Source organism: Candoia aspera, chromosome 5 (assembly GCF_035149785.1).
Source record: "Candoia aspera isolate rCanAsp1 chromosome 5, rCanAsp1.hap2, whole genome shotgun sequence".
NCBI classification, from domain to species: Eukaryota; Metazoa; Chordata; class Lepidosauria; order Squamata; family Boidae; genus Candoia; species Candoia aspera.
In genome coordinates this window covers 84,526,541-84,545,800 of record NC_086157.1, presented here as the reverse complement: position 1 = coordinate 84,545,800, position 19,260 = coordinate 84,526,541, and the positions used below count along the sequence as shown (strand labels likewise).

General features: G+C 39.9%; 1 protein-coding gene across 1 annotated transcript in view; it reads right to left on the bottom strand.

Annotated features, from left to right (window-relative positions):
• Positions 1–19,260, bottom strand: part of ABI3BP (ABI family member 3 binding protein) — a 185,183-nt gene that overhangs the window by 79,718 nt on the left and 86,205 nt on the right. The window contains exons 18-22 of the mRNA XM_063304721.1: positions 16,756–16,827; positions 16,255–16,323; positions 14,857–14,928; positions 13,403–13,471; positions 12,955–13,020 (exon numbers count right to left, since the gene is read on the bottom strand). Of these exons, the coding sequence (XP_063160791.1) occupies positions 12,955–13,020; positions 13,403–13,471; positions 14,857–14,928; positions 16,255–16,323; positions 16,756–16,827 (348 nt within the window). The remainder of the gene's footprint in view (positions 1–12,954; positions 13,021–13,402; positions 13,472–14,856; positions 14,929–16,254; positions 16,324–16,755; positions 16,828–19,260) is intronic.

The window sequence follows — 19,260 nt, the reverse complement described above, 5'->3', positions numbered from 1 at the left end:
AAACGCCTTTGGTGGTGGTGGGTTTTTGTCTTGTAGTCATCTGTGTATTGTGCTGCTAGAGGACGTGGTTCCCATGAGCATGTCTTTCAAAGTTCTCCTTAGTCCAGGAGGACCTTGTCCCTATGTAGTCACCATTAGTCCATTATCTACCAATAATCCGACTGCATACAATTTTAACAAATGCATATAGAAACAGATAATTACCAGGCTCAGTAATGGGGAGTTCTGCTGTGGTCAATAGTTGAGGAAGGTAATTATCAGTCTCAGCTGGAACTGGAAAACAAGCAAACAACCCCAAATTCAGTTCAGGATGTTGAGACTGAAGGACATGATATCAGCGAAGTCCCCCAAGATGCCTCAGAGGCTTTTCACCCTACAATGAAATTGACATGCGTGGTCCTCTGATGAAAAATACAGTCTCAGATGAGTTCATTCCTCTACTATGGAGTATCACTGGAAGATTTGGTCTATAAGGTGGGACAATTTCAAACTACAAGGTCTACTTCTCTTCCCATTGTATTAAGTGGATATGTTCCAGGTTGTCCTGCATTCACGATTGGGTCAATATGTTTAGTAATTAGGCCTTTTTAAGTTAAAGAAGTTCTGGATTTCATATACATGTTTTCTAAGTATATACAAAAGAGATTCCAAAGGATCTAATTTGTAAAGAAGGAGAAAGAAGGAGATAAAAAAAGTTACTCTACCAGGTTTCCTCAATGGTAGTTCTGGCACGGGTTGTTTAGATTTTGGTGGAACAGGGCTTGGTTCAAAAGAAGCTGAAAGGAAGGTCCAGTCCAGAATTAACCAATATCATTACATACAGCTACAGGATTCAAAATGTACTTATATCTGAATAAAAGTTTTGGAACTGAAAAGAGAAAGAAGTCCCAGAGGGCAATGCGGGTTAAACTTTAGGAAAGCGGACCTCATAATTAGCATCAGAGAAACGACTTCGGTGGTGCTGGGTTTTTTTATTCTAGGCTTCTGTGTATTGCGCTGCTAGGGCACATGGGACCCATGAGCACATCTTTCAAAGTTCTGCTTAGTCCAGGAGGACCTTGTGTCTATGTAGTAGCCATTAGTCCATTACCTACCAATAATCCCACTGCATACAATTTTATCAAATGCATATAGAAACAGATAATTACCAGGCTCAGTAATGGGGAGTTCTCGTGTGGTCAATAGTTTAGGAAGGTAATTATCAGCCTCAGTTGGAACTGGAAAACAAGCAAACAACCCGAATTTCAGCTCAGGATGTCGAGACTGAAGGACATGATATCAGCGAAGTCCCCCAAGATGCCTCAGAGGCTTTTCACCCTACAATGAAATTGACATGCGTGGTCCTCTGATGAAAAATACAGTCTCAGATGAGTTCATTCCTCTACTATGGAGTATCACTGGAAGATTTGGTCTATAAGGTGGGACAATTTCAAACTACAAGGTCTACTTCTCTTCCCATTGTATTAAGTGGATATGTTCCAGGTTGTCCTGCATTCACGATTGGGTCAATATGTTTAGTAATTAGGCCTTTTTAAGTTAAAGAAGTTCTGGATTTCATATACATGTTTTCTAAGTATATACAAAAGAGATTCCAAAGGATCTAATTTGTAAAGAAGGAGAAAGAAGGAGATAAAAAAAGTTACTCTACCAGGTTTCCTCAATGGTAGTTCTGGCACGGGTTGTTTAGATTTTGGTGGAACAGGGCTTGGTTCAAAAGAAGCTGAAAGGAAGGTCCAGTCCAGAATTAACCAATATCATTACATACAGCTACAGGATTCAAAATGTACTTAAATCTGAATAAAAGTTTTGGAACTGAAAAGAGAAAGAAGTCCCAGAGGGCAATGCGGGTTAAACTTTAGGAAAGCGGACCTCATAATTAGCATCAGAGAAACGACTTCGGTGGTGCTGGGTTTTTTATTCTAGCCTTCTGTGTATTCTGGTGCTAGGGCACATGGGACCCATGAGCACATCTTTCAAAGTTCTGCTTAGTCCAGGAGGACCTTGTGTCTATGTAGTTGCCATTAGTCCATTACCTACCAATAATCCCACTGCATACAATTTTATCAAATGCATATAGAAACAGATAATTACCAGGCTCAGTAATGGGGAGTTCTCGTGTGGTCAATAGTTTAGGAAGGTAATTATCAGCCTCAGTTGGAACTGGAAAACAAGCAAACAACCCGAATTTCAGCTCAGGATGTCGAGACTGAAGGACATGATATCAGCTAATTCCCCCAAGATGCCTCAGAGGCTTTCCACCCTACAATGAAATTGATATGTGTGGTCCTCCGATGAGGAAATACATTGTCTCAGATGAGTTTATTCCTCCGTTATGGAGTATCACTGGAAGATTTCCTCTGTATGGTGGGATAATGTCAAACTGCAAGGTCTACTTCTCTTCCCATTGTATTAAGGGGATATGTTCCGGGTTGTCCTGCATTCACGATTGGGTCAATATGTTTAGCAATTATGCCTTTATAATTTAAAGAAGTTCTGGATTTCATATACATGTTTTCTAAGTATATACAAAAGAGATTCCAGAAGCTAACTTGTAAAGAAGGAGAAAGAAGGAGATAAAAAAAGTTACTCTACCAGGTTTCCTCTGTGGTACTTCTGGCACGGGTTGTTTAGATTTTGGTGGAACAGGGCTTGGTTCAAAAGAAGCTGAAAGGAAGGTCCAGTCCAGAATTAACCAATATCATTACATACAGCTACAGGATTCAAAATGTACTTATATCTGAATAAAAGTTTTGGAACTGAAAAGAGAAAGAAGTCCCAGAGGGCAATGGGGGTTAAACTTTAGGAAAGCGGGCCTCATAGTTAGCATCAGAGAAACGACTTCGGTGGTGCTGGGTTTTTCTATGCTAGGCTTCTGTGTATTGCGCTGCTAGGGCACATGGGACCCATGAGCACATCTTTCAAAGTTCTGCTTAGTCCAGGAGGACCTTGTGTCTATGTAGTTGCCATTAGTCCATTACCTACCAATAATCACACTGCATACAATTTTATCAAATGCATATAGAAACAGATAATTACCAGGCTCAGTAATGGGGATTTCTGCTGTGGTCAATAGTTTAGGAAGGTAATTATCAGCCTCAGTTGGAACTGGAAAACAAGCAAACAACCCCAATTTCAGCTCAGGATGTCGAGACTGAAGGACATGATATCAGCTAATTCCCCCAAGATGCCTCAGAGGCTTTCCACCCTACAATGAAATTGATATGTGTGGTCCTCCGATGAGGAAATACGTTGTCTCAGATGAGTTTATTCCTCCGTTATGGAGTATCACTGGAAGATTTCCTCTGTATGATGGGATAATGTCAAACTGCAAGGTCTACTTCTGGTCCCATTGTATTAAGGGGATATGTTCCGGGTTGTCCTGCATTCACGATTGGGTCAATATGTTTAGCGATTAGGCCTTTTTAAGTTAAAGAAGTTCTGGATTTCATATACATGTTTTCTAAGTATATACAAAAGAGATTCCAGAAGTTATCATGTAAAGATGGAGAAAGAAGAAGTGAAAACAAGTTACTCTACCAGGTTTCCTCTGTGGTACTGCTGGCACGGGTTGTTTAGATTTTGGTGGAACAGGGCTTGGTTCAAAAGAAGCTGAAAGGAAGGTCCAGTCCATTAATTAACCAATATTGTTACATCAAGCTACAGGATTGAAAACGTAAGTATATCTTAATAAAAGATTTGGAACTGAATAGAGAATGAAGTCCAAGAGGGTAATGGGGGTTAAACTTTAGGAAAGCGGACATCAAAATTAGCATCAGAGAAACGCCTTTGGTGGTGGTGGGTTTTTGTCTTGTAGTCATCTGTGTATTGTGCTGCTAGAGGACGTGGTTCCCATGAGCATGTCTTTCAAAGTTCTCCTTAGTCCAGGAGGACCTTGTGTCTATGTAGTCACCATTAGTCCATTATCTACCAATAATCCGACTGCATACAATTTTATCAAATCCATATAGAAACAGATAATTACCAGGCTCAGTAATGGGGAGTTCTCGTGTGGTCAATAGTTTAGGAAGGTAATTATCAGCCTCAGTTGGAACTGGAAAACAAGCAAACAACCCCAAATTCAGCTCAGGATGTCCAGACTGGAGGACATGATATCAGCTAATTCCCCCAAGATGCCTCAGAGGCTTTCCACCCTACAATGAAATTGATATGTGTGGTCCTCTGATGAGGAAATACATTGTCTCAGATGAGTTTATTCCTCCGTTATGGAGTATCACTGGAAGATTTCCTCTGTATGGTGGGATAATGTCAAACTGCAAGGTCTACTTCTCTTCCCATTGTATTAAGGGGATATGTTCCGGGTTGTCCTGCATTCACGATTGGGTCAATATGTTTAGCAATTATGCCTTTATAATTTAAAGAAGTTCTGGATTTCATATACATGTTTTCTAAGTATATACAAAAGAGATTCCAGAAGCTAACTTGTAAAGAAGGAGAAAGAAGGAGATAAAAAAAGTTACTCTACCAGGTTTCCTCTGTGGTACTTCTGGCACGGGTTGTTTAGATTTTGGTGGAACAGGGCTTGGTTCAAAAGAAGCTGAAAGGAAGGTCCAGTCCAGAATTAACCAATATCATTACATACAGCTACAGGATTCAAAATGTACTTATATCTGAATAAAAGTTTTGGAACTGAAAAGAGAAAGAAGTCCCAGAGGGCAATGGGGGTTAAACTTTAGGAAAGCGGGCCTCATAGTTAGCATCAGAGAAACGACTTCGGTGGTGCTGGGTTTTTCTATGCTAGGCTTCTGTGTATTGCGCTGCTAGGGCACATGGGACCCATGAGCACATCTTTCAAAGTTCTGCTTAGTCCAGGAGGACCTTGTGTCTATGTAGTTGCCATTAGTCCATTACCTACCAATAATCACACTGCATACAATTTTATCAAATGCATACAGAAACAGATAATTACCAGGCTCAGTAATGGGGAGTTCTCGTGTGGTCAATAGTTTAGGAAGGTAATTATCAGCCTCAGTTGGAACTGGAAAACAAGCAAACAACCCCAATTTCAGCTCAGGATGTCGAGACTGAAGGACATGATATCAGCTCATTCCCCCAAGATGCCTCAGAGGCTTTCCACCCTACAATGAAATTGATATGTGTGGTCCTCCGATGAGGAAATACATTGTCTCAGATGAGTTTATTCCTCCGTTATGGAGTATCACTGGAAGATTTCCTCTGTATGATGGGATAATGTCAAACTGCAAGGTCTACTTCTGGTCCCATTGTATTAAGGGGATATGTTCCGGGTTGTCCTGCATTCACGATTGGGTCAATATGTTTAGCGATTAGGCCTTTTTAAGTTAAAGAAGTTCTGGATTTCATATACATGTTTTCTAAGTATATACAAAAGAGATTCCAGAAGTTATCATGTAAAGATGGAGAAAGAAGAAGTGAAAACAAGTTACTCTACCAGGTTTCCTCTGTGGTACTTCTGGCACGGGTTGTTTAGATTTTGGTGGAACAGGGCTTGGTTCAAAAGAAGCTGAAAGGAAGGTCCAGTCCAGAATTAACCAACATTGTTACATCAAGCTACAGGATTCAAAATATAGTGTGTGTGTAATTATACCTTAATAACAGTTTTGGAACTGAAAAGAGAAAGAAGTCCCAGAGGGTAATGGGGGTTAAACTTTGGGAAAGCGGACATCACAATTAGCATCAGAGAAACGCCTTTTATGGTGGTGGGTTTTTTTATTCTAGGCTTCTGTGTATTCTGGTGCTAGAGTACATGGGACCCATGAGCACATCTTTCAAAGTTCTGCTTAGTCCAGGAGGACCTTGTTTCTATGTAGTTGCCATTAGTCCATTATCTACCAATAATCCGACTGCATAGAATTTTATCCAATGCATATAGAAACAGATAATTACCAGGCTCAGTAATGGGGAGTTCTGCTGTGGTCAATAGTTGAGGAAGGTAATTATCAGTCTCAGCTGGAACTGGAAAACAAGCAAACAACCCCAAATTCAGTTCAGGATGTTGAGACTGAAGGACATGATATCAGCGAAGTCCCCCAAGATGCCTCAGAGGCTTTCCACCCTACAATGAAATTGACATGCGTGGTCCTCTGATGAAAAATACAGTCTCAGATGAGTTCATTCCTCTACTATGGAGTATCACTGGAAGATTTGGTCTATATGGTGGGACAATTTCAAACTGCAAGGTCTACTTCTCTTCCCATTGTATTAAGTGGATATGTTCCAGGTTGTCCTGCATTCACGATTGGGTCAATATGTTTAGCAATTAAGCCTTTTTAAGTTAAAGAAGTTCTGGATTTCATATACATGTTTTCTAAGTATATACAAAAGAGATTCCAGAAGTTATCATGTAAAGATGGAGAAAGAAGAAGTGAAAACAAGTTACTCTACCAGGTTTCCTCTGTGGTACTGCTGGCACGGGTTGTTTAGATTTTGGTGGAACAGGGCTTGGTTCAAAAGAAGCTGAAAGGAAGGTCCAGTCCATTAATTAACCAATATTGTTACATCAAGCTACAGGATTGAAAACGTAAGTATATCTTAATAAAAGATTTGGAACTGAATAGAGAATGAAGTCCAAGAGGGTAATGGGGGTTAAACTTTAGGAAAGCGGACATCAAAATTAGCATCAGAGAAACGCCTTTGGTGGTGGTGGGTTTTTGTCTTGTAGTCATCTGTGTATTGTGCTGCTAGAGGACGTGGTTCCCATGAGCATGTCTTTCAAAGTTCTCCTTAGTCCAGGAGGACCTTGTGTCTATGTAGTCACCATTAGTCCATTATCTACCAATAATCCGACTGCATACAATTTTATCAAATGCATATAGAAACAGATAATTACCAGGCTCAGTAATGGGGAGTTCTCGTGTGGTCAATAGTTTAGGAAGGTAATTATCAGCCTCAGTTGGAACTGGAAAACAAGCAAACAACCCCAAATTCAGCTCAGGATGTCCAGACTGGAGGACATGATATCAGCTAATTCCCCCAAGATGCCTCAGAGGCTTTCCACCCTACAATGAAATTGATATGTGTGGTCCTCTGATGAGGAAATACATTGTCTCAGATGAGTTTATTCCTCCGTTATGGAGTATCACTGGAAGATTTCCTCTGTATGGTGGGATAATGTCAAACTGCAAGGTCTACTTCTCTTCCCATTGTATTAAGGGGATATGTTCCGGGTTGTCCTGCATTCACGATTGGGTCAATATGTTTAGCAATTATGCCTTTATAATTTAAAGAAGTTCTGGATTTCATATACATGTTTTCTAAGTATATACAAAAGAGATTCCAGAAGCTAACTTGTAAAGAAGGAGAAAGAAGGAGATAAAAAAAGTTACTCTACCAGGTTTCCTCTGTGGTACTTCTGGCACGGGTTGTTTAGATTTTGGTGGAACAGGGCTTGGTTCAAAAGAAGCTGAAAGGAAGGTCCAGTCCAGAATTAACCAATATCATTACATACAGCTACAGGATTCAAAATGTACTTATATCTGAATAAAAGTTTTGGAACTGAAAAGAGAAAGAAGTCCCAGAGGGCAATGGGGGTTAAACTTTAGGAAAGCGGGCCTCATAGTTAGCATCAGAGAAACGACTTCGGTGGTGCTGGGTTTTTCTATGCTAGGCTTCTGTGTATTGCGCTGCTAGGGCACATGGGACCCATGAGCACATCTTTCAAAGTTCTGCTTAGTCCAGGAGGACCTTGTGTCTATGTAGTTGCCATTAGTCCATTACCTACCAATAATCACACTGCATACAATTTTATCAAATGCATATAGAAACAGATAATTACCAGGCTCAGTAATGGGGAGTTCTCGTGTGGTCAATAGTTTAGGAAGGTAATTATCAGCCTCAGTTGGAACTGGAAAACAAGCAAACAACCCCAATTTCAGCTCAGGATGTCGAGACTGAAGGACATGATATCAGCTCATTCCCCCAAGATGCCTCAGAGGCTTTCCACCCTACAATGAAATTGATATGTGTGGTCCTCCGATGAGGAAATACATTGTCTCAGATGAGTTTATTCCTCCGTTATGGAGTATCACTGGAAGATTTCCTCTGTATGATGGGATAATGTCAAACTGCAAGGTCTACTTCTGGTCCCATTGTATTAAGGGGATATGTTCCGGGTTGTCCTGCATTCACGATTGGGTCAATATGTTTAGCGATTAGGCCTTTTTAAGTTAAAGAAGTTCTGGATTTCATATACATGTTTTCTAAGTATATACAAAAGAGATTCCAGAAGTTATCATGTAAAGATGGAGAAAGAAGAAGTGAAAACAAGTTACTCTACCAGGTTTCCTCTGTGGTACTTCTGGCACGGGTTGTTTAGATTTTGGTGGAACAGGGCTTGGTTCAAAAGAAGCTGAAAGGAAGGTCCAGTCCAGAATTAACCAACATTGTTACATCAAGCTACAGGATTCAAAATATAGTGTGTGTGTAATTATACCTTAATAACAGTTTTGGAACTGAAAAGAGAAAGAAGTCCCAGAGGGTAATGGGGGTTAAACTTTGGGAAAGCGGACATCACAATTAGCATCAGAGAAACGCCTTTGATGGTGGTGGGTTTTTTTATTCTAGGCTTCTGTGTATTCTGGTGCTAGAGTACATGGGACCCATGAGCACATCTTTCAAAGTTCTGCTTAGTCCAGGAGGACCTTGTTTCTATGTAGTTGCCATTAGTCCATTATCTACCAATAATCCGACTGCATAGAATTTTATCCAATGCATATAGAAACAGATAATTACCAGGCTCAGTAATGGGGAGTTCTGCTGTGGTCAATAGTTGAGGAAGGTAATTATCAGTCTCAGCTGGAACTGGAAAACAAGCAAACAACCCCAAATTCAGTTCAGGATGTTGAGACTGAAGGACATGATATCAGCGAAGTCCCCCAAGATGCCTCAGAGGCTTTCCACCCTACAATGAAATTGACATGCGTGGTCCTCTGATGAAAAATACAGTCTCAGATGAGTTCATTCCTCTACTATGGAGTATCACTGGAAGATTTGGTCTATATGGTGGGACAATTTCAAACTGCAAGGTCTACTTCTCTTCCCATTGTATTAAGTGGATATGTTCCAGGTTGTCCTGCATTCACGATTGGGTCAATATGTTTAGCAATTAGGCCTTTTTAAGTTAAAGAAGTTCTGGATTTCATATACATGTTTTCTAAGTATATACAAAAGAGATTCCAGAAGTTATCATGTAAAGATGGAGAAAGAAGAAGTGAAAACAAGTTACTCTACCAGGTTTCCTCTGTGGTACTGCTGGCACGGGTTGTTTAGATTTTGGTGGAACAGGGCTTGGTTCAAAAGAAGCTGAAAGGAAGGTCCAGTCCATTAATTAACCAATATTGTTACATCAAGCTACAGGATTGAAAACGTAAGTATATCTTAATAAAAGATTTGGAACTGTATAGAGAATGAAGTCCAAGAGGGTAATGGGGGTTAAACTTTAGGAAAGCGGACATCAAAATTAGCATCAGAGAAACGCCTTTGGTGGTGGTGGGTTTTTGTCTTGTAGTCATCTGTGTATTGTGCTGCTAGAGGACGTGGTTCCCATGAGCATGTCTTTCAAAGTTCTCCTTAGTCCAGGAGGACCTTGAGTCTATGTAGTCACAATTAGTCCATTATCTACCAATAATCCGACTGCATACAATTTTATCAAATGCATATAGAAACAGATAATTACCAGGCTCAGTAATGGGGAGTTCTCGTGTGGTCAATAGTTTAGGAAGGTAATTATCAGCCTCAGTTGGAACTGGAAAACAAGCAAACAACCCCAAATTCAGCTCAGGATGTCCAGACTGGAGGACATGATATCAGCTAATTCCCCCAAGATGCCTCAGAGGCTTTCCACCCTACAATGAAATTGATATGTGTGGTCCTCTGATGAGGAAATACATTGTCTCAGATGAGTTTATTCCTCTGTTATGGAGTATCACTGGAAGATTTCCTCTGTATGGTGGGATAATGTCAAACTGCAAGGTCTACTTCTGGTCCCATTGTATTAAGGGGATATGTTCCAGGTTGTCCTGCATTCACGATTGGGTCAATATGTTTAGCAATTAGGCCTTTATAATTTAAAGATGTTCTGGATTTCATATACATGTTTTCTAAGTATATACAAAAGAGATTCCAGAAGTTAACTTGTAAAGAAGGAGAAAGAAGGAGATAAAAAAAGTTACTCTACCAGGTTTCCTCAATGGTAGTTCTGGCACGGGTTGTTTAGATTTTGGTGGAACAGGGCTTGGTTCAAAAGAAGCTGAAAGGAAGGTCCAGTCCAGAATTAACTAATATCATTACATACAGTTACAGGATTCAAAATGTACTTATATCTGAATAAAAGTTTTGGAACTGAAAAGAGAAAGAAGTCCCAGAGGGCAATGGGGGTTAAACTTTAGGAAAGCGGACCTCATAATTAGCATCAGAGAAACGACTTCGGTGGTGGTGGGTTTTTGTCTTGTAGTCATCTGTGTATTGTGCTGCTAGAGGACGTGCTTCCCATGAGCATGTCTTTCAAAGTTCTCCTTAGTCCAGGAGGACCTTGTGTCTATGTAGTCACCATTAGTCCATTATCTACCAATAATCACACTGCATACAATTTTATCAAATGCATATAGAAACAGATAATTACCAGGCTCAGTAATGGGGAGTTCTCGTGTGGTCAATAGTTTAGGAAGGTAATTATCAGACTCGGTTGGAACTGGAAAACAAGCAAACAACCCCAATTTCAGCTCAGGATGTCGAGACTGAAGGACATGATATCAGCTCATTCCCCCAAGATGCCTCAGAGGCTTTCCACCCTACAATGAAATTGATATGTTTTCCTCTGTATGATGGGATAATGTCAAACTGCAAGGTCTACTTCTGGTCCCACTGTATTAAGGTGATATGTTCCGGGTTGTCCTGCATTCACGATTGGGTCAATATGTTTAGGAATTATGCCTTTATAATTTAAAGAAGTTCTGGATTTCATATACATGTTTTCTAAGTATATACAAAAGAGATTCCAGAAGCTACCTTGTAAAGAAGGAGAAAGAAGGAGTTAAAAAAAGTTACTCTACCAGGTTTCCTCTGTGGCACTTCTGGCACGGGACGTTTAGATTTTGGTGGAACAGGGCTTGATTCAAAAGAAGCTGAAAGGAAGGTCCAGTCCAGAATTAACCAATATTGTTACATGAAGCTACAGGATTACAAATACATTGTCTGTGTAATTATATCTTAATAAATGATATGAAACTGAAAAGAGAAAGAAGTCCCAGAGGGTAATGGGGGTTAAACTTTAGGAAAGCGGACATCAAAATTAGCATCAGAGAAATGCCTTTGGTGGTGGTGGGTTTTTTTATTCTAGGCTTCTGTGTATTCTGGTGCTAGAGTACATGGGACCCATGAGCACATCTTTCAAAGTTCTGCTTAGTCCAGGAGGACCTTGTTTCTATGTAGTTGCCATTAGTCCATTATCTACCAATAATCCGACTGCATAGAATTTTATCCAATGCATATAGAAACAGATAATTACCAGGCTCAGTAATGGGGAGTTCTGCTGTGGTCAATAGTTTAGGAAGGTAATTATCAGTCTCAGCTGGAACTGGAAAACAAGCAAACAACCCCAAATTCAGTTCAGGATGTTGAGACTGAAGGACATAATATCAGCGAAGTCCCCCAAGATGCCTCAGAGGCTTTTCACCCTACAATGAAATTTTCATGCGTGGTCCTCCAATGAGGAAATACAATGTCTCAGATGCGTTCATTTCTCTGCTATGGAGTATCACTGGAAGATTTGGTCTGTATGGTGGGATAATTCAGACTGCAAGGTCTACGTCTCTTCCCATTGTATTAAGGGGATATCTTCCGGCTTGTCCTGCATTCACGATTGGGTCAATATGTTTAGCAATTATGCCTATATGATTTAAAGAAGTTCTGGATTTCATATACATGTTTTCTAAGTATATACAAAAGAGGTTCCAGAAGTTATCATGTAAAGATGGAGAAAGAAGAAGTGAAAACAAGTTACTCTACCAGGTTTCCTCTGTGGTACTTCTGGCACGGGTTGTTTAGATTTTGGTGGAACAGGGCTTGGTTCAAAAGAAGCTGAAAGGAAGGTCCAGTCCATTAATTAACCAATAGTGTTACATCAAGCTACAGGATTCAAAATATAGTGTGTGTGTAATTATACCTTACTAAAAGTTTTGGAACTGAAAAGAGAAAGAAGTCCCAGAGGGTAATGGGGGTTAAACTTTGGGAAAGCGGACATCAAAATTAGCATCAGAGAAACGCCTTTGGTGGTTGTGGATTTTTTTATTCTAGGATTCTGTGTATTGTGCTTCTAGGGTAGATGGGACCCATGAGCACATCTTTCAAAGTTCTCCCTAGTCCAGGACTACCTTGTCCCTATGTAGTCACCATTAGTCCATTATCTCACAAGAATCCCACTGCATACATCTTTATCGAATGGATAACAAAAGATAATTACCAGGCTCAGTAATGGGGAGTTCTGGGGTGGTCAATAGTTTAGGAAGGTAATTATCAGCCTCAGCTGGAACTGGAAAACAAGCAAACAACCCCAAATTCAGTTCAGGATGGTGAGACTGAAGGAAATGATATCAGCTAATTCCCCCAAGATGCCTCAGAGGCTTTCCACCTTAAAATGAAATTGATATGTGTGGTCCTCCAATGAGGAAATACAATCTCTCAGATGAGTTCATTCCTCTGCTATGGAGTATCACTGGAAGATTTGGTCTGTATGGTGGAATAATTCAGACTGCAAGGTCTACTTCTCTTCCCATTGTATTAAGGGGATATGTTCCGGGTTGTCCTGGATTCACGATTGGGTCAATATGTTTAGCAATTATGCCTATATAATTTAAAGAAGTTCTGGATTTCATATACATGTTTTCTAAGTATATACAAAAGTGGTTCCAGAAGCTAACTTGTAAAGAAGGAGAAAGAAGGAGTTAAAAAAAGTTACTTTACCAGGTTTCCTCTGTGGTATTTCTGGCACGGGACGTTTTGGTGGAACAGGGCTTGATTCAAAAGAAGCTGAAAGGAAGATCCAGTCCAGAATTAACCAATATTGTTACATCAAGCTACAGGATTCCAAATATAATTTGTGTGTACTTATATCTTAATAAGAGATTTGGAACTGAAAAGAGAAAGAAGTCCCAGAGGGTAATGGGGGTTAAACTTTAGGAAAGCGGACATCAAAATTAGCATCAGAGAAACTCCTTTGGTGGTGGTGGGTTTTTTTATTCTAGCATTCTGTGTATTGTTGTGCTAGAGTACATGAGACCCATGAGCTCATCTTTCTAAGGTCTCCTTAGTCCAGGACTACCTTGTCCCTACATAGTCACCGTAGTGCATTATCTGACAAAAATCCCGCTGCATACAATTTTGTCAAATACATATAACAACAGATAATTACCAGGCTCAGTAATGGGGAGTTCTCGTGTGGTCAATAGTTTAGGAAGGTAATTATCAGCCTCAGTTGGAACTGGAAAACAAGCAAACAACCCCAAATTCAGCTCAGGATGTCGAGACTGAAGGACATGATATCAGCTAAGTCCCCCAAGATGCCTCAGAGGCTTTCTACCCTGCAATGAAATTGTCATGCGTGGTCCTCTGATAAGGAAATACATTGTCTCAGATGAGTTTATCCCTCTGTTATAGAGTATCACTGGAAGAATTGGTCTATAGGGTGGGATATTTTCAAACTGCAAGGTCTACTTCTGGTCCCGTTGTTTAAAGGGCATATGGTCTGGGTTGTCCTGCATTCACGATTGGATCAGTATGTTTAACAATTATGCCTTTTCAATTTAAACAATTTCTGGATTTCATATACATGTTTTCTAAGTATATACAAAAGAGGTTCCAGACGTTATCATGTAAAGATGGAGAAAGAAGAAGTGAAAACAAGTTACTCTACCAGGTTTCCTCTGTGGTACTTCTGGCACGGGTTGTTTAGATTTTGGTGGAACAGGGCTTGGTTCAAAAGAAGCTGAAAGGAAGGTCCAGTCCATTAATTAACCAATATTGTTACATCAAGCTACAGGATTCAAAATATAGTGTGTGTGTAATTATACCTTAATAGAAGTTTTGGAACTGAAAAGAGAAAGAAGTCCCAGAGTGTAATGGGGGTTAAACTTAGGAAAGCGGACATCAAAATAGCATCAGAGAAACGCCTTTGGTGGTGGTGGGTTTTTGTCTTGTAGGCATCTGTGTATTGTGCTGCTAGAGGACGTGGTTCCCATGAGCAAGTCTTTCAAAGTTCTCCTTAGTCCAGGAGGACCTTGCATCTATGTAGTCGCCATTAGTCCATTATCTAACAAAAATCCCACTGCATACATTTTTATCGAATGCATAACAACAAATAATTACCAGGCTCAGTAATGGGGAGTTCTGCTGTGGTCAATAGTTTAGGAAGGTAATTATCAGCCTCAGTTGGAACTGGAAAACAAGCAAACAACCCCAAATTCAGTTCAGGATGTCCAGACTGAAGGACATGATATCAGCTAATTCCCCCAAGATGCCTCAGAGGCTTTCCACCCTACAATGAAATTAACATGTGTGGTCCTCCGATGAGAAAATACAATGTCTCAGATGAGTTCATTCTTCTTTTATAGGGTATGACTGTATGATTTGGTCTTTATGGTGGGATATTTTCAAACTGCAAGGTCTACTTCTGGTCCCATTGTATTAAGGGGATATGGTCTGGGTTGTCCTGCATTCACGATTGCGTCAATACGTTTAGCAATTAGGCCTTTTTAATTTAAAGAAGTTCTGGATTTCATATACATGTTTTCTAAGTATATACAAAAGAGACTCCAGAAGCTAACTTGTAAAGAAGGAGAAAGAAGGAGTTAAAAAAAGTTACTCTACCAGGTTTCCTCTGTGGTACTTCTGGCACGGGTCGTTTAGATTTTGGTGGAACAGGGCTTGGTTCAAAAGAAGCTGAAAGGAAGGTCCAGGCCAGAATTAACCAACATTGTTACATCAAGCTACAGGATCACAAATATAATGTGTGTGCACTTATATCTTAATAAGAGATTTGGAACTGAAAAGACAAAGAAGTCCCAGAGGGCAATGGGGGTTAAACGTTAGGAAAGCGGACATCAAAATTAGCATCAGAGAAACGCCTTTGGTGGTGGTGGGTTTTTTTATTCTAGCATTCTGTGTATTGTGTTGCTAGAGTATATGGGACCCATGAGCACATCTTTCAAAGTTCTCCTTAGTCCAGGGCTACCTTGTCCCTACATAGTCACCATTAGTGCATTATCTAACAAAAATCCCGCTGCATACAATTTTGCCAAATGCATATAACAACAGATAATTACCAGGCTCAGTAATGGGGAGTTCTGCTGTGGTCAATAGTTTAGGAACGTAATTATCAGCCTCAGTTGGAACTGGAAAACAAGCAAACAACCCCAAATTCAGTTCAGGATGGTGAGACTGAAGGACATGATATCAGCGAAGTTCCCCAAGATGCCTCAGAGGCTTTCAACCCTACAATGAAATTGACATGTGTGGTCCTCCGATGAGGAAATACAATGTCTCAGATGAGTTCATTCTTCTTTTATAGGGTATGACTGTATGATTTGGTCTTTATGGTGGGATATTTTCAAACTGCAAGGTCTACTTCTGTTCCCATTGTATTAAGGGGATATGGTCTGGGTTGTCCTGCATTCACGATTGGGTCAATATGTTTAGCAATTATGCCTTTATAATTTAAAGAAGTTCTGGATTTCATATACATGTTTTCTAAGAATATACAAAAGGGATTCCAGAAGTTATCCTGTAAAGAAGGAGAAAGAAGGAGTTAAAAAAAAATTACTCTACCAGGTTTCCTCTGTGGCACTTCTGGCACGGGTCGTTTAGATTTTGGTGGAACATGGCTTGGTTCAAAAGAAGCTGAAAGGAAGGTCCAGTCCAGAATTAACCAATATTGTTACATGAAGCCACAAGATTCAAAATGTACTTATATCTTAATAAGAGATTTGGAACTGAAAAGAGAAAGAAGTCCCAGAGGGCAATGGGGGTTAAACTTTAGGAAAGTGGTCATCAAAATTAGCATCAGAGAAACATTTTTGGTGGTGGTGGGTTTTTTTTTTCTAGGCAACTGTGTATTGTGGTGCTAGTGTACATGGGACCCATGAGCATGTCTTTCAAAGTTCTCCTTAGTCCAGGAGGACCTTGTGTCTATGTAGTCACCATTAGTCCATTATCTACCAAAAATTCCACTGCATACATTTTTATCAAATGCATAAGAACAGTCATTACCAGGCTCAGTAATGGGGAGTTCTCGTGTGGTCAATAGTTTAGGAAGGTAATTATCAGCCTCAGTTGGAACTGGAAAACAAGCAAACAACCCCAAATTCAGCTCAGGATGTCCAGACTGGAGGACATGATATCAGCTAATTCCCCCAAGATGTCTCAGAGGGTTTCCACCCTACAATCTAATTGTCATGTGTGGTCCTCCAATGAGGAAATACATAGACTCATATGAGTTCATTCCTCTGCTATGGAATATGACTGCAAGATTTTTTCTGTATGCTGGGATATTGTCAAACTGCAAGGTCTACTTCTGGTCCCATTGTATTAAGGGGATATGTTCCGGGTTGTCCTGCATTCACGATTGGGTCAATACGTTTAGCACTTATGCCTTTTTAATTTAAAGAAGTTCTGGATTTGATATACATGTTTTCTAAGTATATACAAAAGAGATTCCAGAAGTTATCTTGTAAGGAAGGAGAAAGAAGAAGTGAAAACAAGTTACTCTACCAGGTTTCCTCTGTGGTACTTCTGGCACGGGTTGTTTAGATTTTGGTGGAACAGGGCTTGGTTCAAAAGAAGCTGAAAGGAAGGTCCAGTCCAGAATTAATCAATATTCTTCGATGAAATTACTGTATTCAAAATATGGTGTGAATATGAAAATGATTTCATAGTAAATGATTTGGAGCTGAAAAGGCAAAGTAATCCCAGAGGGTAATCCGGGTTCAACCTCAGGGAAATGGACTTCAAACAATATGAGAAAAACACCATTTAAAGGCGGAATCTTTTAAAACTATGGATCTGCGTACTGAGGTGCTACATGGTAGCTAGGAGCAGGTCTTTCAAACTTGTGCTTAGTCCAGGAACTCATTGTGCCCAAGAAGCTGCCACTAGTCCGTTATATCCCTGGAATTCCACTGCATAGAATTTTATCAAATGGAGAAAAACACATAATTACCAGGCTTAGTAATGGGGAGTTCTGGTGTGGTCAATAGTTTAGGGAGGTAATTATCAGCCTCAGCTGGAACTGGAAAAATGTAAAGAACCGAAAATTCAGTTCAGGATGTCCAGACTGAAGGACGTGGTAACAGCTAAGTTCACAAAGATGCCTCAGAGGGGTTTAACCTGAACATATAATCGTAATATATGGTCTTCTGATGAAGAAATGGGTAGTCTCAGATCATTTTTTACTCTTCTTACTTTCGCAGGAAACTTTAGTTTGTATGGTGACATTTCTTCAAATTGGAAGTCTATTCTATTCACCTTCTATAAAGGGAACATGTTGAGTGTTGTACTGCATTCACGATGGGATCACTATACAGTGTATATAGAAATAATGCCTTTTGATTTCAGGAAGCTTTGATTTCATGTTCATGTTGTCTAAGAATAGCTAGAGAGAATCAAGAAGTTATCTTGCAAAGTGGGAGAAAGAAGTATTAAAAAAAGGTCACTCTACCAGGTTTCCTCTCTGGTCCTTCTGGCACGGGTCGTTTAGATTTTGGTGGAACAGGGCTTGGTTCAAAAGAAGCTGAAAGGAAGGTCCAGTCCAGAATTAACCAATATTGTTACATCAAGCTACAGGATTCAAAATATAGTGTGTGTGTAATTATACCTTAATAAAGGTTTTGGAACTGAAAAGAGAAAGAAGTCCCAGAGGGCAATGGGGGTTAAACTTTAGGAAAGCAGACATCAAAATTAGCATCAGAGAAACACGTTTGGTGGTGGTGGGGGTTTTATTCTAGGCTTCTGTGTATTGTGGTGCTAGAGTACATGGGACCCATGAGCACGTCTTTCAAAGTTCTGCTTAGTCCAGGAGGACCTTTTGTCTATGTAGTCACCATTAGTTCATTATCTACCCAAAATCCCACTGCACACAATTTTATCAAATGCATAACAACATATAATTACCAGGCTCAGTAATGGGGAGTTCTGGTGTGGTCAATAGTTTAGGAAGGTAATTATCAGCCTCAGTTGGAACTGGAAAACAAGGAAACAACCCCAAATTCAGTTCAGGATGTCGAGACTTAAGGACATGATATCAGCTAAGTCCCCCAAGATGCCTCAGAGGCTTTCCACCCTACAATGAAATTATCATGCATGGTCTTCTGATGAAGAAATATATTTTCTGAAATGAGTTTTATTCCTCCAGACCGGAGTATCACTGGACGTTTGGGTCTGTATGGTGGGATATTTTCAAACTGAAGGTCTACTTCTATTCCTGTTGTAGAAAGGGGATATGTTCTGTGTTGTACTGTATTCAGGTATGGATCAACATGTTTAGAAATTATGACTTTTTTAGTTTCAAGAAGCTCTGCATTTCATGTTCGTGTTTTCTAACAGTAAAGTAGAGAGAGTCAAGATGCTATGTGATAAAGAGGGAGAAAGAAGTGTTTTTAAACAGTCACTCTACCAGGTTCCCCTTCTGGTACTTCTGGCATGCGTTCTTTAGATTTTGATGGAACAGGGCTTGATTGCAAAGAAGGAAGGTCCATTCCAAAATCAATCAATATTCTTACAGAATGGTACAAGATTGAAAATATAGAGTGAGTGTATTTATTTCTTACTGAAGGATTTGGTACTGAAAAGAGAAAGAACACCCAGAGGGTAATGGGGGTTAAACCTGATGAAAATAGACTTTAAAAGTAACAGAAGAAAGAAGTGTTTAGTGGTGGATTCTTCTAATACTATGTAGGTGTTTATATAGCACCATGAGCACACCTTTCAATTTTTTTCTCAGTCCTTGAACTCCTTGTCTCTACATAGCCACCATTAGTTCAGTATCTACCAAGAATCCCACTGCATACATTTTTGTCAAACACGTAAGAATGGATAATTACCAGGCTTAGTAATGGGGAATTCTGGTGTGGTCAATAGTTTTGAAAGATAATTATCAGCTCAGTTGAAATTGGAATAAAGCAAAGCCGTTAAATAAGTTCAGGATCTCCGGATTGAAGGACGTGGTCACACCTAAGTACTTTATTCCTCTGTATAGGACTGTCACAGGAATGTGTTTTT